Below are 25,097 nucleotides of genomic sequence, written 5' to 3'. Positions count from 1 at the left end.
TAAAAGCAGGAATAATAATAGTAATGGTGAGAGGGAAAGAAAAAAGATGAAAGGGGTAAAATTAATTGTATTATGCTGATGGTAGTTTTAAAAACAAATAAAATCCTAAATTTTTTATAAATATTATGAAAAACAAATTTTATTATTTTATTTTATATAAAGTGTATCAATCAATAATCAAGTAGCACTTGGCTGATTTCGTTCTCAAACTCAAATTGTTTACACTCTAAACGAGATAAGCATGACTGACGCCTATATAAGGATGTTGTTTATAGTGCCTCAAGTGTCCCTTTCACTATTTCTTTCGCTTCATTTCTCCTTCTCTTGACAGTTTTTCATGATATTCTTGAGATACTCGAACATTATGGCACACGCAGATGCACGAGACGATGACATCAATCGCCTGAATGCGACCTGGGACATCGCGAGAGCGATCGACTTCGAGGTTAGTGTTGTCATTTTTCTATTTTAAATAAACAATCATATAATGTTATAGTTATGCTACTTTTATAGATTTCGTGTTATTATGCATGCGTAGAATAGAGGTTGGAGATAATCTGGAAATATGGTAGAGCTAAATAGGTGTGCGATCTGCCGAATTTACGCACCTACCTAACGAATTAAAATATAATCGATCGACATTCTAACCAAAATAAACACGATAAATAAGATAATGAATTACAATATAAAGCAAGGCTTATCAATATCTGAGATTCTGTCGGAGGGTGACACAGAGACTTTAAAGACATTCATCAGTAAATTGCCTACCATGCACATGGTACTTTAACTGATCTGATTCCACAACTCGGTACTCAACACTTCTTTAAATGTTGTAATTTTTCACACCTTGCATGATTGTCTCTCTGCTTCTGAATCTGTGACTAACCCGAAACTCTACTTTACCGTCTGTGTTATAATCGTCCCACTCATATTGGAAAATGGAGTTACCTTGTTCATCGCATCCAAATCCAATGTGTGATAGTGGTTGGGTATAACTGATAACTCTGGAATCTGTTACAGGACAGGCAGAAGATACCAAACTGATTTACATACCGGAGTCTCTGGTACGAAGTCCTCATCCTCATCATCATCAAAGGAATCACCCTCGTTGCTATTGGCAACATACTCTTTGTCGGACTCCTCACCGTCCACGTTCGTGGAAACCTCCACATTAGCACAGTGTAAGGAGTGGTGCAAAAAGTGGGTCATCCTGGACAAAATTCAAGCTGCTAGAACTACCACCGCCAACATCACTGACCTCCGCAAAAAGTTACATCACTTATTCTGCCATGATTTTCACATGGACATCAAACATGAGGCGCACATGCTCATTGCCATCGAGTCAAAACAAACGAAACCGAAATACTTCATTTTCCATTGGTGTTAGCATCCGATAACCAACTCTTCAAACCTATTTTCTCTTTTTTTTTTCCTAAAACAAAAAGTTCAACACAATAAGGTGGAGCAATAATATAAAGAATACTAGACAGGTAAAATAAAACTAATCCCTAGTCATCTCCATCAATGCCATCAACAACCAGAAGGATCAAATATCACTCCACTCTTTGTAACTCCTAATCGACCAGTTGATTACTTCTGCAATACCTGTTGTTTGATTCCTGAAGATTATGTCATTTCTTTCCAACCAAGTACTCCAAATAATAGCAAAAAAATCAATCAACCGCCTGTTACATTCTTCTTTTCTTACAGGTGCACCTGTCCAATTCTCAAAATGTTGCTTAATTGTTCTTGGAATAGAATATGACTTATCATAGGCAGACAACCAAGTATACTACACCTGCCAAATAAACTTATAACCAATAAACAAGTGGTAATCATTCTCAGTATCTTGTTTACATAGAGCACAAATACTATCATTTTGATCAATAACGCTAAATCTACTTAATCTCTCCTTATTATTGACCCTGCCCACTAACACAAATCAAGTGAATAATTCAATTTGTGGTGGTACCAAGCCCCTATAAATAGAACTAGTAAAATTGTAACTTGTAATATCCTTCGATATTAGTTCAGCCTGTAAAATCTGCACAAAAGAGTTAGTAGAATAAATGCCGGATTTATCAATTTTTCACACTAGTTGGTCTTCTCTCTCATGTGTTAATTTGACTGACTGAAAGACCCCATGGAGTTGGTTAACTAAATCCAACTCCCATTGGAATAATTGTCTTTTCCATTGAAAATTCCATATCCACTCTAACTAATCCCATAACCCACAATTTCCTATCACCGATCCATGTTGGTTTGAGACCGAGAAAAATCTTCGAAAGACGATCTTCAACATACTACATGGTAGTCAACTATCCTCCTAGAATCGAATTCTTCTACCATTCTCTACCTCCAAAGATTGACCTCTGATCATATTGTCTCTCACTTGTTGCTTCTTTATCTGTAACTGCCATATATCCTTCTATGGACCTCATCTCTTAGGCGGCTAACAAGAGAGTACTATACTTGAATCCAAATCATTACAGGAACACATAATTTTCTTCTATAATGGACAATCTTTCTTCAAAAATCGTCACCACCACTTGAACAAGAGAGCTGTATTCCGAATAACTGCATCACCGATTTCAGACCTCCTAAATTTTTTGGAGCTTGCACAATTTTCCACCTCACCGATGGTATCCCATGCTTGTCATCCTCCTTACTCCATAGGGACCTCCTCTGCAAAAAAATTAACTTTTCTGTCACTGCTTTAGGCATCTTATATATGCTGAGGTAATAAACTAGCAGACTATTAAGCACATATTTGATGAGGACCAGTTTACTAGTTTTACTAAGCGTTTTTGTTTTTCACAAGTTGAGCTTCTCTTTCACTTTGTCTATTATTGATTTTTATGTTTTGACTAACTTGGGGTTTGCTTCCAAAGAAATACCAAGATATTTAACTAACAATAAAACTTATTTACGCCCCAACAATCTACACATCCTTCGTGACCGTAGAAGAGTATGGTATCGTCTGCGAATTGCAAGTAAGACAACTCAACATTGTCCCACCCAATCATTAGAGGAGCAATCCTGCCATATTTAACAACCTCTCCTACCATCCTATGGAGGACATCATCAACAACAAGAACAAATAAGAATGGCGAACTAGGATTGCCCTGTCGTAAGCAACCTTGTTTCATCTTAAAAGATCTAGATGGTGAACCATAGATGCCATGCACACACATTCTTTGATCCACTTTCTCCTTTTTTTGTCCAAATCCCATCTTTTGAAGTACAATATCCACAAACCTCCATTTTATTCTATCATAGCCTTTTTGGAAGTCCAACTTAGTTATCGCCGAGATCTTCTTTTTTGTCTTCAGCCACTACACAGTTTTACACGCAATCAGAGCCCTGTCATGGATCTTCCTTCTCTTCACAAAAGTACTCTAAGTCTCCCCAACCAATCCTGGCATTACCTTCTTCATTCTCCGAACAAACACCTTCGATATGACTTTATACACACATTCTACCATGCTAATTGGCCGAAGATCCTTAATCTCCTTAGCTCCAACAAACTTTGGAGCCAAAACCACCCACGTAACAACATTAGACTTCCTTGGTAGTTCAACAGACTGAAAGAAATCCATGACAGCTATAGTGAATTCTGACCCAGTATCTCCCAACACTTCTTAATGAAGTTCATATTGTACCAATCACAACTAGGAGCCTTAGACAACTTACCACCGATGTGCGTTGATATTAGACTTTTTAACTCAGAAAAAAAATTTTGCTCTGCAAATACGCGACAGAATAGAATTTTCACACTCAAATACAATCCCATTGTCACTGTTTCTCATGTGACAATTGGGATACACCGTCACAACACAATAACCACTAACACTAGATATTTTTATTAAATTTATCGAAAAAAACAGATGAGAAGAATGATTGAGATATTTGTGGAGAATACCAATGGTTTGTAGATCTTTTTATATGTAGCTAATTGATTTTCGTCGTACTATATCTCGTCTATGTTGAAAACATTTTAAGTGAGCATATAACTCGTTTACAGTATAAATGATTTGAGTTTTAGTATATATCATTTATACTGTAAATGAGATACATGAATCCCACTCTATCCCACATATCACGTGCACAAACGTAATACGTGTAATGCATAACGTGGCATACCTTCTATACACGAGATATACTCAAACTCAAATCGTTTACATGATAAATACAATAAGTAAAAAGATAAAAATCGGTAAAAAAAATATAAATGATCTATTTTAATAAATAAAATATTTATTTTATTTATTTAAAAAAATCCACCTTTAGAGTAAAAATGATCACTTGAGAAATTGTTCTCTTTTTATTATACTTTATTTCAATTTTAGGTCTAGGCTCATGTGCTATTTGTCACCTTCATTTTATTATTCTCTTTTGATAAAATTGCAAAAGAATAAAAAAAAAAAAAAGAATGCGAACTTTTATTGATTGTTGATTGATTGAATTGAATTGTAAACTACGAAAGTAAAATTATATATATAGAGAGCATTGTTCTATAAAAGGTAAAAACAAATAAAGATAAAATAATAAAAATTAAAATTGTAATTGAATTTATGTTTTTTATTAGACTGAATTTATGGGTTATAAGATTTTTTTATTGTTGTTATGGACTAAGATAAAAGAGTAGTTTAATATCTTTTGTTTATTACTTCCATTTCGATTGTATAATTCTTCCTTGGTAATTAATAACTATTTGTTCAACTATTTAACCCGAGAATATTCCTCTTATATCCTGATACCATTTCAAATGATTCCATTCCCTGATTTTGATACAAAGAATTAGTCTTTATTCATCGAATCATTGCAAGTCACTATGCGTTCCATGTCGATTTATTATCCAGAAGCAGTCACAACTCGGAAGCGGCGACAAGATAATACGATAATTCAGATATTGAATGCATACAAAACTTTTAAAATAATATCAATTTATATTTTTTATAAAAATATTTTCATTTATAATATATTTAACAAATGTCTTTAATCAGATAGAATAATGACACAGCTTAGTAGCTTACTAAATGAAAGTGAGAAATAGAAGAAAATAAATTCAGTATTCATTGAATTTAGAAAATTTTAATGTAGATAAAGTATTTTTTTTGTATCTAACGTTTGTATTTTTCTTTAAAAATATTTTAACGTTTAATTTCATTCAATTTTATTTTTAATGTTTTCAATTTAATCAAAATTACTTCTGAAGTTAATTCTATGTAAAAAATATTAGAGATAAAATTAAAAATTTTTATTAATAATTTTGATATAAACTAAAAATATTTAAAATAAAATTAAATATTAAAAATATTTTTAAAAATTAATCGTAAACGTTAAAAATAAAAAATACAATTTACGTTTTGAATGTTTTATTTTGTACATATTTTTAATTTGAATGGATATGATCCTAGTCATTTTTAGACTCATTTGTAGAGTCATCAACATTTTGTCCGGGAAAAAAGGAGCACAATACTTCTCAAATTAGAAGGGGGAACACGTTAGATTTCCACCTGATGGCGATAAAGGTTGAAGGAAAATAATTAAAAATAGACACGTGTGCATGTTATGATTATTCTTTTTTGAGAGAAGGAAAAGGAAAAAGAAAAAGAAAGAGGGAAAATAAACTGTCGAAGTACAATAATAAGCTCTAAGAAAAAGTGTCACAATTAATTTGTAAAATCTTTTGAATGGAAATTTATTAGAAATTTGGATCATCCTTTTTTCACAAGAATTGATCAAGCCTGTATTCCACGTACATTGTAGTCTTATGAATGTAGCTTACTTAGGTCACTAAATACTTCCCTATATTCATTTTGCTGAGTCTTTTATTGATAAGTACATTTTAGTATTTTAAATCAAATTTTCATTTTTCATAATTTTTTCTCTTGTTCGTTTTCCTTTTCTTTCTTTTTCTTCTTAATATTCTTCCTTCTTCTTCTCTTGTTCATATTTTGTATTATTTAATTTATAAAAAAATTTTACATTATTTATTTCGTTATAATTTTTGTATTATTTTTTAAAAAAAATTCATTTTTTTAAAAAAATTTATATGTTATTTTACAAAATTTCTGTCTTAATTCTAAAATAATTGTATTATATTGAATAAGATTTGAAAAATAAATAAATATACAAAATAATAAATGTTTTGAGAATTAACCGGAGACTTGATTAAGAAAATAAATACTTTTGTTTTTAAAGAAAGGAATTTACAAGTAAACATTAAATTTCCAATATAATCCGAAGCATCAAGAGTTTTATTACTAGCTAAACTAATAGCTATATCCGATAATTATTTAGGTTGCATTTGAAAGACTGAGACTGAAATACAGAGATAGAGATTAAATTAAATTTTTTATTATATTTGATTTATGTTGAATTGTATTATATCTCAATATTATATTTAGTTTAAGATAAATATAAAGATGAATGAATAAATTTAAAATTTAAAAAATTAAATGAAGATATTTTGAGAAAAAATATTATTAAAATTTTAGTTTCTATTTTAAAAAATTTTAGTCTTACATATTTTTATTTTTTAAAAATACTGAAAAGACTAAAATTTTATATTCTAAGACTGAAATATTAATCATAATTTCCAATTTCAGTGTCAGTCTCTAAAAACAAATACTATGAAAAATTACTAAGTGGCTAATTAGGATCATCATTTGATAGGCATATTCCTATTGGCGGGGTTCGCATTGTTTTTGCATTGGGTGTTCAAGAATAATGTTAGGTATGTTGGAGTAATAGCTGGGTTCAATTACTGTATGTTAATTCTTTTAGATTGAACTCCGCAATATATATAGTTATATGAGGATGGACGGTTGTTGATAAAAACATGATGTAAGAATTATACTGAGATTGCAAGGTATTTGACCAATTAATAACGTTGAAATGAAATCTCATTAAATTGTATATATATTTCCATGATGACAAAATTGCAATAATTATATATTATAAAGTATATAAAATTTCATCAATAAATCAAAAGTTATATTCAGTTTATTTGAAGAATAATTTTTTAAGATATATTATATCAAAATATGATGTTTAAAAAATTGTGTTACATCTGATGCAAAATATTTCCTCTAGATAATATCTTACAGCCGCAATTGCAATTACGAATAATCCCAATGAACATATGCACTAATTATACCAATTTCAAGTAAAATTGTTTGTTTTGTATAATATATGGTATCACAATGCAATTTCTTTGCAATCCCAGTTACAATCACTGTCAGCAAAATATAAAATCATAAGATGAAAACTCAAGTGCAGTTGACTTTACGTAAAGTTGATACCTGAGAGTCGTTAGATGATTTGACTGATTTGACTAAATTTTCATCTAACGGCTCTCAGCTATCAACTTCACATGAAGTCGACTGCATCTGAGTTTCCATTTAATCATAATTAGATCAAAGACTATTATAATAGAGTGTGTACTTTAGATTTTACTAGGTGATAGAAAGTTAGAAACCATTAAGATGGAGAATTTTGAGCTTGGTCTTTTGTTATTATTGTACACACAGTAGTGGACGTAGGTGGATATCACAATTTACATATACACCCACTTATTGCAAAGGTATTGTTGGCCACCTACTTCTCAATTCTCATGGCCGCACCACACCTTATTATTAATTTATTATTATTGTTGATTGGACTACACCCTTTAAATTTTCAATGAAAAATATATTTTTTATTTTTAATATATAATTATTCATATATTTTTATTTAATATCTTAAAATTTTAAAAGGGATAATTTTATAATATAATATCAAATATTTTATAATAATAACTCTAAAATATAGCTTTATTATTCTATTTTTTTAAAATAAAATAAAAGAGTAAATTATTAAAATAGTATTTTAAAGTTCATATCTAAAAAAAAATAATTTAAAAAATGCTAAAGATGAATAAGTTTTTAAAAAATTTTAAAACGTAACAAAAAGAACTAGATATTAAATATATGTTTTAAAAAATGATTTTAGAGATCAGACGATGTAAATTTTGCAATTATTATTTAAAAAAATGAGATTTTTTTATCTTTAAAATTTATTAATTTTATGACAAGTGAATTTTTTTAAAAAAAATATTGTGAATAACTATATTTTTTTAAAAAATAAAAGTAAATAGAGATTAAATGTTGGTATGAATTTTTTTTATTTTTTAAATATTTATTCAAATATTGTCACAAAAATTTAAATTAAATGGATAAATTATTTGCTAAATATAAAAGTTATTTTTATCACTTATAAACAAATAAAATGTACTAACTATTTTTGTCACATTTTTAAATTATTCATAGACTATTTTATTGATAACATCTTTAAAAAATATTTAACGGTTAAATTTTTCGAATATTAAATTAATAGTTAATCCTAAAATAAAAATACTTGAATAATTATGTATCTAATTATTACTACTTTTTGGGCCGTATTTTTCTCCTTTCTTGTAGTGAATTTTATATATATATATATTTATATAGAAAGTTATGCATGTGTATGTGGTGGTGTTGAGATGACATAGGCAATTTTATTAATTAGCAACTAGCATATATGGCTTTGGCAATTTTATATATGTTGTAATATATGCACAGTATTTTCTTCATTAATCATGCAGATTATTCCAATTTCCACTATCCTCTTTTCCAAAGAATGGTTTGATAGAAATTAGAAAATGAAAAGACTCGAATTATATTACTCATAAGTGTCACTCATTTCCAATGAATGTATTATTAATCAGGTTTATCATATACTGTCATCTTTTTGTAAAAGTTTTGTTTCTTTACCTTTCTTGCTGTTTTCCTTTGACTTACTTTTTAAAAGCGGTAGCTAATTTAAAAATAATATTCAGAGAGATTTCTGCTTTTTTTTCTTTACTTAAAAAATATATATTTATAATCTATTCTAACTTAAAGTTATTTCATTTTTCTTTTTTTTTTTCAAAAAATAGTTAGGTTGTTAACAGAGGCATAACCCATATATAGATTTTAGTTACATTGCTAGCTTAGTATAATGTATATCATGATGATTTTTAATTCATCTGATGACATTTCTCATGCTTTAATTATTGTTGTTAATTAATATAGATTGATATTTGTGCTGTTAATAAATTCATAGTTTAATAATATAATGATTAGAGTTTATTTATCTTGTGATTTAAAGACACATATTAAGATTATAAAATTAAAAAAAATATTAAAAATATAAAAAGTATAAGTTTTTAATATATTTATTTTATATTTATTAAATAAAAATATTTAACATTTTTTATTAATAATAAATTTATCATGTAAAATATATATGTTCTTAAATTTTAATAGTTAATAATCTCTTGTATATTTTGTTATTTGAGTTTAGAGTTTGCTAACTTCATTACTATATATAATTGATAAAGAAAAATAATGGGGGCATAATTGATCAAACAATTGGATACTAGGCTTCAATATCATCGAGAACTGTAGTTATGTTTGCTTGGTATATAACATTATTAGTATTGATATATATAGAAACGGAAGTGGTAAAAAGAAGCAATAATGACTCAAAAGTTTGATAGGTATTTTTGAGATTGAAACGTGAAAGATGTTATATTAATTTGGATTGGAAATTTTGAATTGGATAAGGCACTTGTTTAGAGGTATATATGATGGATAAAAATATTAAATAATGATGTTGATCTCAATTTAAATCAATATTCTATTATTAAATAATTTTTATTCGTGTAATATTTAAAAAAAAAATTAATCGTTGTATTATTAGAAGTTTATAGATTATAGATTATTTTAGAAAATTTCATTTCAATATGAAATTATTTACTATATCTTTTATATATACACTTGAAAATCATAAGCAAAAAATCCTTCAATTGCATGCATATTATTATTGTCTCATTTCGGTAAAATTCAGTACAAATGATCTTTAAGGTAACGTTTGTTTTGAGGTATTGAGATAGAGATTGAGAGGCTGAGATTTAGTATTATGTTTGTTGGTTCAAAAAATGATATTAAAAATTCTGTCTCTGTCTTCAAAATTTCAGTATTTCAGTACTTTCAAAAAATGGGGACACAGAGGATTAAAATTTTTAGAGATAGAAACTGAAATTTTAATAACATTTTATACTTAAAATACTTTCATTTCAATTAATTAATTCCAATTTTATCGTTTGTATAAATTAAATTAAAATTTCATTCTTGTTTCAATTTCTGTCTTCTACTTTGTATCAAACAGAATACTGAAATTTATTTCAATTTCTATTTCTTAATCTTTGTCTCTCAGTCTCAGTCTTTCTGTCTCTGTTTTTCCATCAAACGCTACCTAAGTGGCGCATGACAATTTAAGTGAAATTACGCTAATAATTTTTTTACAAGACATTATATTTTATCAATCCAATCATCGAATCACAATAACATATAATGAAGATTATTTATGCTAAATTTTACAGCAATCGGATATCAATAAATATGTAACTGAAAAACTCTCTATTTATGTATATTCTAAACAAATATATGATGTGATTTTCAAGTATATAAATATGAAATATATAACAAACATTTTGGATTGTTATAAATTTTTTTAGGGATTATCTATATAATAATATATACATTTCTAATTCAACAGTTAAATTTAAAAAATATTTAATTATTCTGTCAATTTTTATAATTTTACTAAATTTTTAATTAGGGTTTTATATTTTTTTTATTGAGTCTTTATACCATATCAAATTTTGTAATTAAGTATCTGTCGTGACAAAAATATTAAAGTTAATAGAATATTTCATTAAACAAAACGAATATATCTAACACTTGATTGAATATTCTGTATAATTTAACAGAATATTGTATTAATTTTAATATTTTTATCACAGCAGAAATTTAATTATAAAATCTAATATAATATAGAAATTTAATTAAAAAAATATATAAAGACTCAATTAAAAATTCAATAAAACTATAAAAATCGATAAAATAATTAAACCTTTAAAAAATTATCCGAATAAAAAGCTAGTATGACACATACTTAAATTGATACTAATATCATCATTATTTAATCCTAACTCATATATATATGTCACACAATAAGTGTGAGGCCCAAGATAGTAGTTTTCTTATTTTCCAAATAAGAATCCGATGGAAGTCTTCTAAATATCGATAGTCTAAAACAAAAAATAATTAAGTAATTATATTATATATATCAATGATGAGTACTGAGTAGTCCATATTATATACTTCCGGCTTGATCAATTATCAACTGATATGAAATTTCACCTCTATATATCACACTTAAAATGTGACCATAGGAATCGGTCCATCACACTTAATGTTGTTTATTCCTAAAAACCGCCGTGACATATACTCAAAGATTGCATTTTCTTTAATTTTCTATTTCTGGTCATTTAAATGTGACATTTCATGAAGTAGTATTTTGTGTTGTAGTGATTACTTAAACTTAATTAGAGTTAAACATATATATAATTGCCCAGCCCATTATTTTCTCTTAATAAACGCAGTAAGATCTAGAATGTTCATGTATGTGTTTTATAATATTACAAAAAATACTCATAATTTCAACCGTGGCTAAACATGAATATTAAAAGTTTTTTTTTTTTTAAATAAAGTTTATTAAACTTGGATATATATTTTGAATTAAATCGACTTTAAAAATCGTAAAAAAATATATAAAAAAGTATTTGTAACATTTATTATAAGCAAGTTTAAGCATTCACTTGATAAATGATCAATCTCAGATCATCAAATCTATCTCTAAAATAATTATAATGTCATTAAATTACTCTAAATAATTAGGTTTATAGAAGTAGAGTCACTTACCCTTGGAGAAACCTAGCTAAATCGAATATAGAGTCATGGTAATACTTAAGCAGTTGATCTAGCAGACTAGCAATGAAGTTAATTAATTGATTAAGATTTAACTCTTTTTATAAATATGTGTACACAATGATTAATAGAATTCAAAATGTGAGATATTTTATACAATAATACTAGGTTTCATTAAAATTATCCATTAAAATTAGCTACTAAAGTAAAATATACATTGAAATACAAAAAATATATTAAAAAATGAGTTAAAATATATATGTATTTATACACAAATATATAATAACTAATTTTAGTGATTAATTTTAGTGTACAGATAATATTTTTGTATTTTAATTCGAGGGTAATGTCATCATTAATTACCACCATATATTTGGGTTTTTAAATATTTTAATTAGTATTTTTTTTCCCTTTGAAATAATTTTATTAGGCTTGTAAATAATTTAGATCTAATTAAATCCTAATAAATTAAAAAATATCATAAAATTATTTATTCTAAAAATTTAAATAAATAAAAATAGACATATAAAAAATTAAATCTCTAATACGCGTCTCTCACTAAAAGCTTTTGTTTTTGCTTGCTTGACTTTTGTATAAATTTTTTTATATATACAATTTTTTCATGAAAAAATTTAATTTTTTTAGATATAAAAATTCTGGTAATATATTATAAAATTATTTATTTAAATAAAAAATTTACACAAATAGCACATGTATATCTTTAACAAAAAATAATCTAAGTACCAATCCTCTTACACTATTTGAACTTATGGATTATCTACAAATTTTATCTACAATTTTCTAAAAGTTACCAATAGAATTTATCCTAAAAAAAAGTGATGTTATTAACATGATACCGTTTGCATATAACTGAAGTAAAGAATCATCAAAATTTTTCGTTAATATGTACAATTTTGACGCATATAGATAAATAACATGTCAAAATAATACTTTTAGTTACTTATATAGGAAAAAGTTCTCCGTAAAGGAGAAAACAAAATCATAAAAAGAGATAAGAAACTAATACTTTTAGTTAAAAGAAATAGAAAATTAATTAATTAATATTAGCTCAAATATAAGACAAACACCTTACATATCTCATTATGAAATTCACAGGACATTTTAATAGAATAAACATTTAAATTAGTCTAACAAAATTTTAAATTAAACGTATTTTTTGTCCTTTAATAAATTGTTATCTAGTAAAAATTTTTAAAAGCTGTTTTTGTCAAACGAATTAATTCCTCTGTCATTTTGAATAGAAACTAATTTGTCTTATAATATTTTTTAGGACCTAATCGTCTTATAATAAAATTTGTTAAGAATTTAATTATCAGATTCACATATTAAATATTTTATTAAAAACGTGAGATAGACCTTCATATAATTTTTAGAAAATAAAAATTTATTAAAGCCAACCCAAAACATTACAACTAACAACTAACATATCTAACAAATGGATATATCTATTCTCATTTTAGCATGGTCATAAGTAGTAAATAGGTTTCAGAATCTCTAAACCAAATATGACTTAACTAATCCCCTCAACTAATTAACGTAAATTAACAAACTGATTCCTTTTATTTCTTATACATATAATCAATTAATTAGCTAGTTTGTTGAGATGTGATGATGATGAGTGAAAAGCTTTGTCGTTATTAGTTAAAATTGTGACCCAAACGGCACTACTTAATTATTTAATATGTATATGTAACCCCAATCGTGATGTATGAATGTAGTGTGAGAAAAACGCACTTAATTTGTGTTACTTTCAAGTCACGAGGGAAGCATGTGCTCCTGTTTATAGTGTGGTTTTGTGGGATCATATCATTTTTCTTTCTCCTTATTATATATATATTATTTATTTTAGCATTAAAAATAATTATAAAAAAATTATAAAATAAAAAATATTTTTATACTATAAAAAAATAAAATAAAAAATATACCAACATAATTTTTTTTTTCTCTAATTCTTCCTTTGGCACACTTGCGTCCCAATGCGCCTTGTCAGAACATCACTACACGTAACCTCATATATCTCTTATATTAATATGCCAACCCATCATTTTCACTACCTTCTCAACCTCACTAATAATTTGTTACATAACTTCATAATTAATTAACTCATGCTTTCAATTATTTTGTCCTTTCTGTATTAATATTTTTGTTTAGTTATCAGTTTGGTCACAAGAATTCAAATTGCCTAGTTTGTTGCATTTGTAATTATAGTGTAATGTCAATTTATATCTTAGCAACATATATATAACAATATGTCAAGGTCATGTCAAGAGAAAAATAAAGAAAATGAAAAATAGTTACTAATCTAGATAGTAGTAAATATAAAACAAATATTATATAAAAGAAAAATCAGCTATCAATTAACTATTGTATATAAAAATACGTAGGTGTCTCATAAAAAAAAATTAAATATGTAACAGATTTTTTAGTTAAAAAAAATTAATTAATTAATAATATGTATAAAAATATACAAATATATAGTAACTGATTTAGTTTTTATATAGTATACATGTATTATTATTTTTTGAAGATGAAGATTACATGCCTTGTCTGTTTTAAAAGTATCAATACCTAATACCTAATACCTAATTGGAGGTTATAATGATAGAGTCTTGTATTAAGATATATAAAACTTATAGATAAGCACACTTTAATTATTATTTGACCTTTTAATTTCATCACATGATTTTGTCAAAGACAAGAGAGGGAGGAGGGAAAAAGTGGCTATATAGTGCAAGTACGACTATAGTGGTGATCTGTTAAGCATACCTTAAAAGTTAAGTTGCAGTTTAAAATTAAACAAATAATGGGATTGAGAAAGAAAATTAAATAAGGGATAAAAAGGGAATTAATTAAGTTTATACAAAAATATTGAACATATAATTATGGAAAAAAAAATTTATACTTTGATTCTGATTAAATTATTGTAGGATAAGCGCATGTATAGTTATAATTATTATATACATTATTGAGGAGCTTATCATATTCTTGTCCTGTATATTAATTTCTCAACTTTTATTTATATGCACTTGTTAACAAATATTTTGATGAGTCTATCAATTTTCATATGTGAGTGTTTGAAATAATCAAAAAAGAAATCTTGATTTTTGTTTATAAATCAAATATTATGTTTAAAATAATTTATACAAATTAAACAATAAGATTTGAATTGATTTTAGAATTAACTATCATATTTAATTTGTTGTCTATTAAATTATTATTAAAATAAAAATTAATTTTAATTAATTTACTAAACTAATAATTTATATTTTAAATTAGTTATGTTTTAGTCACCAAAAAAAAAATTAGTTATGTTTTGAAGAGGTTTTGTTTTGTTTAAACATCAATTATTACCAAATTAAATCACTACTTCATTCTTCTATATACATGAAAACAATCACTTCTTATTCCATGGGAATCAAATCAAATTATTTATAATTTTTAAAATATTTTAAGTAGTATATACTGTTATAAAATTATTCATCCCAAAAGTTTAAGCTAATAGGAAAATGTAACATTAATAGTTATATCTCTAATATTCTCCTTCAAGCAAGAGTCTCTCTTTTGAGTTTGTTTGATTTGCTATTTTTTTTATTTTTTTGGGTTCACCAAAGATCGAATTTTTGACTTTTCGGATATAAAACTCTGATACCATGTAATATTAGAGATATAATCATTAGTATTACATTCTCCTATCAACTTAAACTTTTGAAATGAGCGATTTTATAACACATACATTTTAAATACATTTCTATATATATTAAACTTTACATGAGGTATCAAAAAGCTACACTAGCTAGCACATACAAAAGGAAAAGAAAGAGGAGAGAGTATTTTAAGATCATGAGAGGGATAAAAATAGAAGCTTATACATACATACATACATACATACATACATACATACATACATACATACATACATACATATATATATATATATATATATATATATATATATATATATATATATATAATGGACTTTTGCCTAAAACCTACCTAACAAAAAATTATTATCATTTCTTAGAATGACGAAATATGTATGTCCGGTGCTTTATAGTTATATAGTCATGACCACCCTAATATAAGGGGGAACAAAAAGTATGAACGGATAATAATAATAATAATAATAATAATAATAATAATAATAATAATAATAATAATAATAATAATAATAAATACAGGAAATTAAATTCTAGGTAGTTAATATTAGTATTTTTTAATTCTAAAATTCTTATTTTTTGAAAATTTAGAATTTAAAATTTAAAAAATTAAGAATTTATGATTTAGGATCTAAGATTTAACATAAATAAAATAATTTTTAAAAAATTAATTAATTTTGACTAAAAAAAATAGTGCCTTAGTATTATTCAAATAATAATAATAATAATAATAATAATAATAATAAAGGCAAACCACTAGCTAAGACATATAGAAAACTAGGCCATGGTTTGTAATTTAGTGAAAAAGCAAGTGTACTATTTTATTTAATTATGATTAATTATATAGTGACTTATTTTCCGTAGATGGTAGCATGAAGCACGCAGTCGAAAAAGATGTCCACATGCATTCTCTGGAGAAAGTGCATTATATATATCGTTCTTGGTGTTGCCAATAAGGAATAATAAAGAGTCACATACATACATACATCAATTTTATTGAAACTGAAATTGTTGTTGAGAAAGAGAGAACGCAAGCTAAGCTGTAATAAAGAGAAAAATGGAATGGAGAAAGTGCTATTTGGATGTGATATTGGTGCCATTGGCGTTGATAGTGAGCATTGGTTACCATATGTGGCTGTGGCACAAGGTTAGGACTCACCCTCACACCACCATCATTGGCATCAACTCTAGTGCCCGTAGGAATTGGGTTAATACCATGTTGAAGGTAATCTTATTTTCTTCATTTTATACAATAATATTTTCTCAAATTTTCTTCATCTTTTAAGGACTACATAATTATATATGAATGTATGTCTTTTTTTTTTTTATACATTTATGGACTATTTATTTTGTCATGATTAATCTTATTTTTCATGCTGAGGGAGAGTGGCAATGGTCACTGCTCCAAAGCTTTCAAGTTATTTGTATTTTTTTTTATTTTGAAAATTTTTACTCTTCTGTCGTACTCGAATCGGTGCACTCTTAGGTGAGTATGAAAAGACTATATCATTTGAGTTATAACTTATTATTTTGGCCTCTTAAAAACTCTTTTTATAATAAAATGATCATTTAAATGAAAGAAATGGCATCATTTTTTTTTTAAAGCTTCATCTATCAAAATCTCTGGTTAAGTGGCAAGTCTTTGTTAAACAGGTTAATCTTTGAGAGTATGATATTGTTTCTTTTCTTTTTAAGATAATTTAATTTTCTCTTTCGTCAAAAACAAAAATTTGTTATTTACTCCATAAATGAACATGAAACAAAGTTTATTTGTCTAGATCAGTCAGAACTGGTTGAATAACAATTTATAATACTAGCAAATTACATGTGCCAACCCTTGTAAAGTATAGCATCATTATATTCTTTCTTTTTCACAACTTATATTAGCTATAAACTGGTCTTGGAATTTTAACCATTATGTCCGGTGAAATAAAAAGAAAATAATGGAGGTAAGAGAAATAATCACATTATACTTATAAAAATTTGGTAATATTAGAAAAACAAAAAAAATAGTTAGAATTTTTTTTATTATTTTTGATTAATTTTTTTTATTATCAAATATTTTTTATAAAAAATATATGTGTCTTAAACATTTTTTTACTTTTTTATTAATAATTAATATTCAATGGAGTCATTATTAGAATATCCAATTTCATATACTTAATTCTTAATTTAATTTCCTTAAATTAATTCGTTCATTAATTTTAGAATATCCAATTTCATATTCTTCTAGCCACACCTAATTAATTATATATAGTTTGATAAATTTGCATGTGCAGCATCAATACATTTCAAAGATGGGAAGAAAAAACATCTTTGAATTATTGTGCTCCTAACTGGTGCTTACAATATTTACAATCTAAATTTCTTTTTGAAGTGAAACAGATATCCACTAAAATTTTATCCTCACCATATATATCTATGTTTATATTCACATTATTCCCTCATTATTATTATTATTCTCATTTTAGTCAGTGCGTTATGACTAACATTTTTTTATTGTCCCCTAAAATTAATTCACCTTAGTCATTGGTATAATACTAGATCTTCCAATATAAAAAAGTGTCCTAGGATAGGAAGAGAGAAAAGAGGGCACTTATCTGTCTTTTGCAGCATTATTTGACACACAACAAACATCTCATCATACTATATCTTATCGCATTTGATGCAACAAAATCAGGCATATCCCTAAAAGAATATCAAAAGTGTTCTTTCATCTTTCCTAAAAATATTCTTGTATATTTCTTGGGAAAAATTAATACACATTTTAATTAAAAATAATTAAATAGAATTGAAAATGAATAATTATTTTTAAAATATATTTATCTATGAATATTTAGAATACTAATAAATTTATTTATGAATAAATGAGACTAGTTTTATTAATGTCTATGTGATAAAATATCTAAATATTAATTTTATTTATGAGTAAATTTGTCAATATTTTAAATATTTTACAAGTAGAATGATAGTTTGCTTATTTTTTTATGAATACAAATTGATTTTATTAATTCATAAATAAATTTTCTTTTTTAATTTTTATTAATAAAATTATAAAATTGATAAGTCACTTATTCTAAGAATGTACAGGTATTTATGGTTCTTTCGTATCGGTAAAGCAAATACACACTACAAGTAGTAGTGATTTACTGTCTCATTCCATTATGCATGCATGTTACATGTTTGTCTTTCAATAGTCTTAATTTGTGGCCCATTAATTTGAGCAAATTAAAAGTGCATGCTTCATCATTGTGCAAATAGAAAGCAGATTTGATAATGTCTAATAAGGCAACTGAAAATCAATTCTGCAAAACAATTCCTTCAATTTTTAACATCTTTATTTATTTTACAAAACATAATTATATTATCAAAAATGTTATTTTCAATATTAAAATAAACCATTAATATCTTTGTGTATAAATATATGTAATTTAATTTATTTTTAATGTGTATTTATATTTTAATATGTATTTTATACCGATAATTGACTTAGACATAACATAATCGTTACATTATATATATACATAATGCAAAATGTCAAATGCAAAATACAACTCCGCAGCCTTATGGGTGGCGTTTCTTGAGCTGCTGGTGTTTGGTTTCACGACAGTTTAAAACCGCCGCTAAGTTCTGTTTGTCTTGTAGTGGTTATTTCAACTATGAATAGGATAAATATCTACACTATTGATAGAGATTAATTATCTATTCTCACTATTTTAATTATTTGTGTAAAATTTTATTACATTGATAATACATGCAAGTTGTTTTTATATGAAATTAATAGTTAAGAATCGTTAAATAATAATTTAGTCAAATATATCAAATCATCTGACTTTACTTATTTAATTGTGTAGGACAATGACAAGAAAAACATATTGGCCGTACAATCACTTCGAAACACAATAATGGGTTCAACCCTAATGGCAACAACCTCCATCCTCCTCTGCTCCGGCCTAGCGGCCGTGATAAGCAGCACCTACAGTGTCAAAAAGCCGCTGAACGACGCAGTGTACGGCGCACATGGCGAGTTCATGGTAGCTTTGAAATACGTGACGCTGCTGACTCTCTTCCTCTTCTCATTCTTTTGCCACTCCCTGTCCATAAGGTTCATAAACCAAGTAAACATCCTAATCAACATTCCTCAGGATCCAATGTCTCTTGTGACTCCAGAATACATAAGTGAGATATTGGAGAGAGGGTTTATGTTGAACACGGTTGGGAACAGGATTTTCTACGGTGCACTACCTCTTTTGCTGTGGATATTTGGTCCTGTGCTGGTGTTCCTGTGCACCATCACTATGGTTCCAGTGTTATACAATCTTGACATTGTGTTTACTACTGCCAAGGGAAAGATGGTCAACGCCAATCAAAACGGAGATTTTGTATGAAATTATTATATATGTATGTTTCTATATATGTACAATCTTAATTATAATAATAAATATTTTTATGTGAACTCGAAACTTTTTGTTACTTAAAGAATACTTCTTAAGAACGAAATTAAACCAATATGTGACTTCTAAATTAGAAGATGTCAATTGGGTACAAAATTGTCCTATATAAAAAAAATGAAATTATCATATAACTAAGGGAAAATAATGGTAGGGAAATATAAAGTTAGGGATCAAAATTAATTAGGATCGGATATTATATTCTTAGTGAATACTATTTTGGTGATTTATTATGAGTTAAATTTTGACGCACTGTTTAGACAGTCATATAATTACATCTGTCGTTTTGGATGAGCATTTACGTGATCAATAAAAATAATAGTTATTTTTAATGTTATAGTATTATGTGATTAGATGTACTTATAAAACTATTTTAGTGATGGTGCATCAAAATTAAATTTTTATTCTATATATCTATTTTTGACGACAGTAGTTAGTCCATTTTTTTTAATTGGATTATAAATTAAAATATTTTATACGTGATTCATCGCCCACTTAATAAGCTTTTTAATTTGGTTGAGATTTTGATCCAGAAAGTGGGTCGGGAAATCAAAAATGCCTATATATGACACGCGGTGCATGCATGATTTTGAATTGCTATATTGTTTGTTTTGTATGTGTGTGTAGTGAGCCCACTAAACTTAGTTTCTTATCGCTAATTAGATGGCATAATTAAGTGCAACATCTTAACTGACATTTCGTTAGCCTCAAGGGACAAGGTGTAGTAACCCCAGCTTAATTTCAAATAATAATACATTCTCGAAAATTAGAATTAGATGAAAATGGTGCTAATGACTATGAGGAAGAAGGAGATATGATGAGGTAGATTTAAGAAACCAAAACTATTATTTGCGACTCTTTTCAAATAATTAAGAAAATAACTTTAATATACCTATCAGTTAAAAATAATTTTATAAGTACATCTAAATACATAATATTAAGTAAAAAAAAATTATTTTTTATATTTATCGTGTGAATAATTATCCAAAAATAGATACAATTGTAAGATTATTATTAATGAAAATTTTTCGAATTTTTTAACAAATATATTAAAAATTTATTTTTTATATTTTAAATAAAAAATTTTTAATTTGTAATTTTAACAAATACTTTTGGAGCACAAATTAGCTAAATTCTAAAATATTTTATACAGGACATCAAAACTAACAATTATTTGGATGAAATCTATATTTTTGTAAGAATATTTAAATAATTATTTAAAAGATATATTAAAAAGAATTAGACCAAAATTTGATCTCTAAACCTTTTTTTATTTAAAATAAAACTTTCGATTATTCCATAAAAAAAAGGCAAAATTGGTGTACCAAATTTTAAGAATAAAAATATTATTTCCTTGATCTAATTGCAGAAAAATAGGTAAAGAACAGTTAACCACTTTTTTTTTTTTGGGTCTTGAACAGTTAACCACTTAACCTGAGCTAAATAGAACATAATGGGCCCATTTTTTTGGAGTAAAAGCAAATTGAACTCATTTTGGATATGAGGGGAAAAAGGCGAGGAAAAGACTGAAACATACTAAAAGAGAAACCCATGACCCGTTCGGCTCTGTCCAAAAAAAAAAAAGAGTACTGAAAGACAAACCTAATTCCTAACTGAAATCCCAGTATCGCGAATTTCTCCGGCCCTCTTCACGCCTTCCAGTAGTCGTCTACTCACAGTTGCCGGTGTCTCCTCGTGGTTTGTGTCTTTCCGCCTTCCCTCGCCTCCTCCTCGTCGTCGTGTTCTTGCTCCGGGGCCTCTCCGTCACTTCCTTCTCGCCGATTTCGTCGCTGAGTCGCCGTCGAACATCGTGGCTGGTGAGTCCCTGCATTCCCCTCTTCTCTCTTTTTCAATTTTCCCTTTTCCCTTGTCCCTTGTCCCTGTCAATCCTTGTTGCTGTAAATCATGACTGAACCATCTTTTGTTGCTGTATTGAGTCAGATTTATTGTTGTATTGAGTTGAATTTGTTGTTGCATTGAACTAAATTTATGGTTGCTGTAAATAATCTTTTTGTTGTTGAAAATTATCACTGAGTTGAATTTGTTGCCGACAATCATCACTGAGAAGAATTTGTTGCTGTAAGAATAGATAGTTTCTGTACAGAGACTCTTAGTCTTAGTCTTAACCTTTAATTGTAATAATAAGAGTTGATTTAATATTGAGTATTGACTATTACATAGGCAGTATTGGATTATTGGTATAATGGTATTTGATGGATTGATTTATAAATTAGTTGAATTTATGTTTTTGATTAGTTTGTTAATCATTAATTTACTGATTGAGTTATGTTTTGCGCTCTTGTTTATTTAAATTGAAAAATTATTTTGTATTAGTGTCTAGTTTATTATCTATATTTGCTTCATTAGTTATGTCATAGAGTTATACTTGATTATTATTAATGTGTTTGTGAAGACATGTTCTTGAATTTTTAATTTTAAGTTTATCGTTTATAATTTCATATTTATATTTAATTGTAATAGAGTCTACCAGTTGCACCAATGACTCGGTCGTATGACCCGGTCGATTACCGGTTTGGTTCTAATAACTATGATTATGAGGCTTTGGTTGATGTTGTATTTTTATTTTTTAAGATTTACATTAGAATATATTTATGTTTCAAAGTTTTCAGTTGTTTGTGACTTTTCTAATCAATTTTTGTCTTTCAATTTCTGAAGCAGTGATGGGAAAGATGAACAAGAATAAGAAGGTAGGGGGGAGACGTGGGCCTCCAAGTGAACATAATGATATGCAGGATCAAGAGATGGACATAAAGAAAATTATGAAAGAAGTTGAAAATTTTAGTATGTCCCTTATTCTTTTCTCATTTGAAGCTTTCCCTTTTCTTGGCTGTTGTCTCCTATCTTTACCTTTTGGTAATCTAATTTCTCTTGTTGATGTGTTTTGATCTTTTCCTTAGTGTTTTTTTTTTATTAAAAAAGAATAACAATAAGATGAGAGAAAGAATATTACCAACAGTTATAATATACTTCGATGTCAGGCTGTTTTTACTATTTATTATTTGTAAATAGATCGGATTTCTTTGCTCTCCCCTGATGCAGTTTAATCCTTAGTATACATACTTGGCAAACAAATGCTCTAAGTAGAATTTTATGGATTATGCCAGTTTATTTGGGTAGATAGTTGTGATAGGGCATAATAACATGATCTGGCAACTTAGTGCGCCATAGTTGTGTTTAGAGTAGTCTTTTGTTTCAAACACAATTCACTTTTCACTTTCTTTGGCAGTTCATGGATTTGGTGAGATTATCTTTAGAATTATCATTCCATTGGTCTAGGAATAAACGTTTTAAGGTGCCTCTTATCCTCCTTTTATCTCTTCTTAGAAGGCAGACTTTTTAACAATCTCAATTTCTGGAAAATTTGAAAAGAGTATAGGTAGATGAAGGAAACACATAGTCGAAGAAGTTAAGGAGTGTCTACTTTCTTCCGAATTCTAACCAATTTCATCTTTAAAAGAAAGTAGGAAGAGAAAAACAAGATAGGTCTAACCAATCTCCTGCCTGTCTAGTTAATTATTCCCTTCTTGCTTATAACCCATGTAATCTCCCACCATGATTCGATGTAGGCAAGTTTGTTACTGTCCAAGTTCCTTTCTAGCCTTTATTCATGTTTTAGTGAGTTTTACAATGTTTCTATATATTGGAGGTGTGAGCTAAACTATATACGATTATCATTATCAGTTTTACGGGTTTTAATCACCTTCTCACCATGTCTATCTATTATTGTAGTGAATTGGTTTGTTATAATAACTAATGATTAACAATTTTTTGTTAGGCTACTCACATATGACATGGAAAGAACGTAAAAAGATTGAGAATCAAAAGGTCGTCTCTCTTGGTGGGAAGGTGAGGACTATCTGTTGATGCTATTTTTTAACATCATGTACCATTGCAAATGGTATTATCAGCAGCATGCTCAAGAATCAAGATGCAAGCTTTAATGGATTTCTTTTTTTCCTTTATTTAGCCCCCCAAGAAACAGAGATTACCTCTAAGTGTGGCACGTCCAATACTGAAGAAACAAAAGGAGAGAGAACAGGAAATGCTTCAAGAGGTAATTTATGTTTACAAACTTTTTGATTAGGCAAAAATATTCTCTGTCTCCTAACTTCTTTTCTAGTTTCAAATTTTTCTTTTGTAATAAATGATTTATTTTTTCCCACATTCATTTGAAAATTTAAATTGTCTATCCTCATTATAAACGACATTAGTTATATCTATAGAATAGTCCTATTTAGCATATAAATTTGCTAAAATAACATAGATGACACTTTTTGTGACAACTGCTAGTTTCAAATCTTCTCTTTAATGTAAGAAACCACGCTTGCAAAGCATTTGCGAAAAGGATAAATGTTTTGGCGGATTCTTCAAAGTTCAGGGGTCAACATTTGAAATATGTATTTATGCATGGGATGAACTGAGATGTGTATTGCTTTGAGGGGAAAAAACCAAAAAATAAGTTAGGAAGAAACTCCCCCTTCAACCCCCTCCCCCTGCCTTCTTATCTTTATTGTCTACTTTTCGTCTGACTTGCATGGTAACTCTATTAGTCTGTTATTCTTATCTGTACCACGTTTTGCAGCGATTGATTCTTGGACAATTTGGTGGAAAGCATAGTGGTAGCAGTAAGAAATCGGCGGGTAAGCACAAGGCCGAGGACAGGGGTTTGAGATCAAGTGAAGGTCATTTTAGAAACGGCATACTGGATGTGAGGCATTTATTAAATTCAGCACCATCAACATCAAGAGATCATGACACTGGAATGTCTAGTAAATGGACCAAGAAAGGAGGTAAAGGGAAACCAGGGAAAAAGGGTGGCGGTAAGAAGCATCGTTGAGTATACAATCCCCTATTCAATGCAAAAATTTTGTATGAAATTTAATGTAGTGATTCATCGGTGTCTATGAAAATTATGACCCAAATTTGAACTAACCATAGATATTTGAAGTCATTAGTCATATAATTGTTCAAAATAGACAAGGGAACATCATCCGAACCACATTCAAAAACCAAAATAAATCTTGACGAAAGTCACTATATATCCAAAATCATATAGCAAAATAAAATCAGCTCCAGTAATGAGCAAAACCAAGATGTCTACGTTGCTA

General features: G+C 27.3%; 2 protein-coding genes across 2 annotated transcripts; both read left to right on the top strand.

The window, feature by feature from the left end:
* Window positions 1-16,389: 16,389 nt before the first annotated feature.
* LOC112755598 (uncharacterized) lies at window positions 16,390-19,973 on the top strand. The gene is made up of 2 exons (XM_025803788.2): window positions 16,390-16,742; window positions 19,372-19,973. The coding sequence occupies exons 1-2, from the start codon at window positions 16,575-16,577 to the stop codon at window positions 19,903-19,905; spliced, it is 702 nt and encodes a 233-aa protein (XP_025659573.1). The 5' UTR covers window positions 16,390-16,574; the 3' UTR covers window positions 19,906-19,973.
* Window positions 19,974-21,437: 1,464 nt separating this feature from the next.
* LOC112755597 (uncharacterized) lies at window positions 21,438-24,921 on the top strand. Its single transcript, XM_025803787.3, has 5 exons — window positions 21,438-21,785; window positions 22,648-22,770; window positions 23,765-23,835; window positions 23,957-24,043; window positions 24,572-24,921. The coding sequence occupies exons 2-5, from the start codon at window positions 22,650-22,652 to the stop codon at window positions 24,824-24,826; spliced, it is 534 nt and encodes a 177-aa protein (XP_025659572.1). The 5' UTR covers window positions 21,438-21,785; window positions 22,648-22,649; the 3' UTR covers window positions 24,827-24,921.
* The last annotated feature ends 176 nt before the right edge of the window (window positions 24,922-25,097 follow it).

The sequence above is a fragment of the Arachis hypogaea genome, chromosome 6 (genome assembly GCF_003086295.3).
Source record: "Arachis hypogaea cultivar Tifrunner chromosome 6, arahy.Tifrunner.gnm2.J5K5, whole genome shotgun sequence".
Taxonomy (NCBI): domain Eukaryota; kingdom Viridiplantae; phylum Streptophyta; class Magnoliopsida; order Fabales; family Fabaceae; genus Arachis; species Arachis hypogaea.
This window is presented reverse-complemented; position numbering and strand designations above follow the sequence as displayed.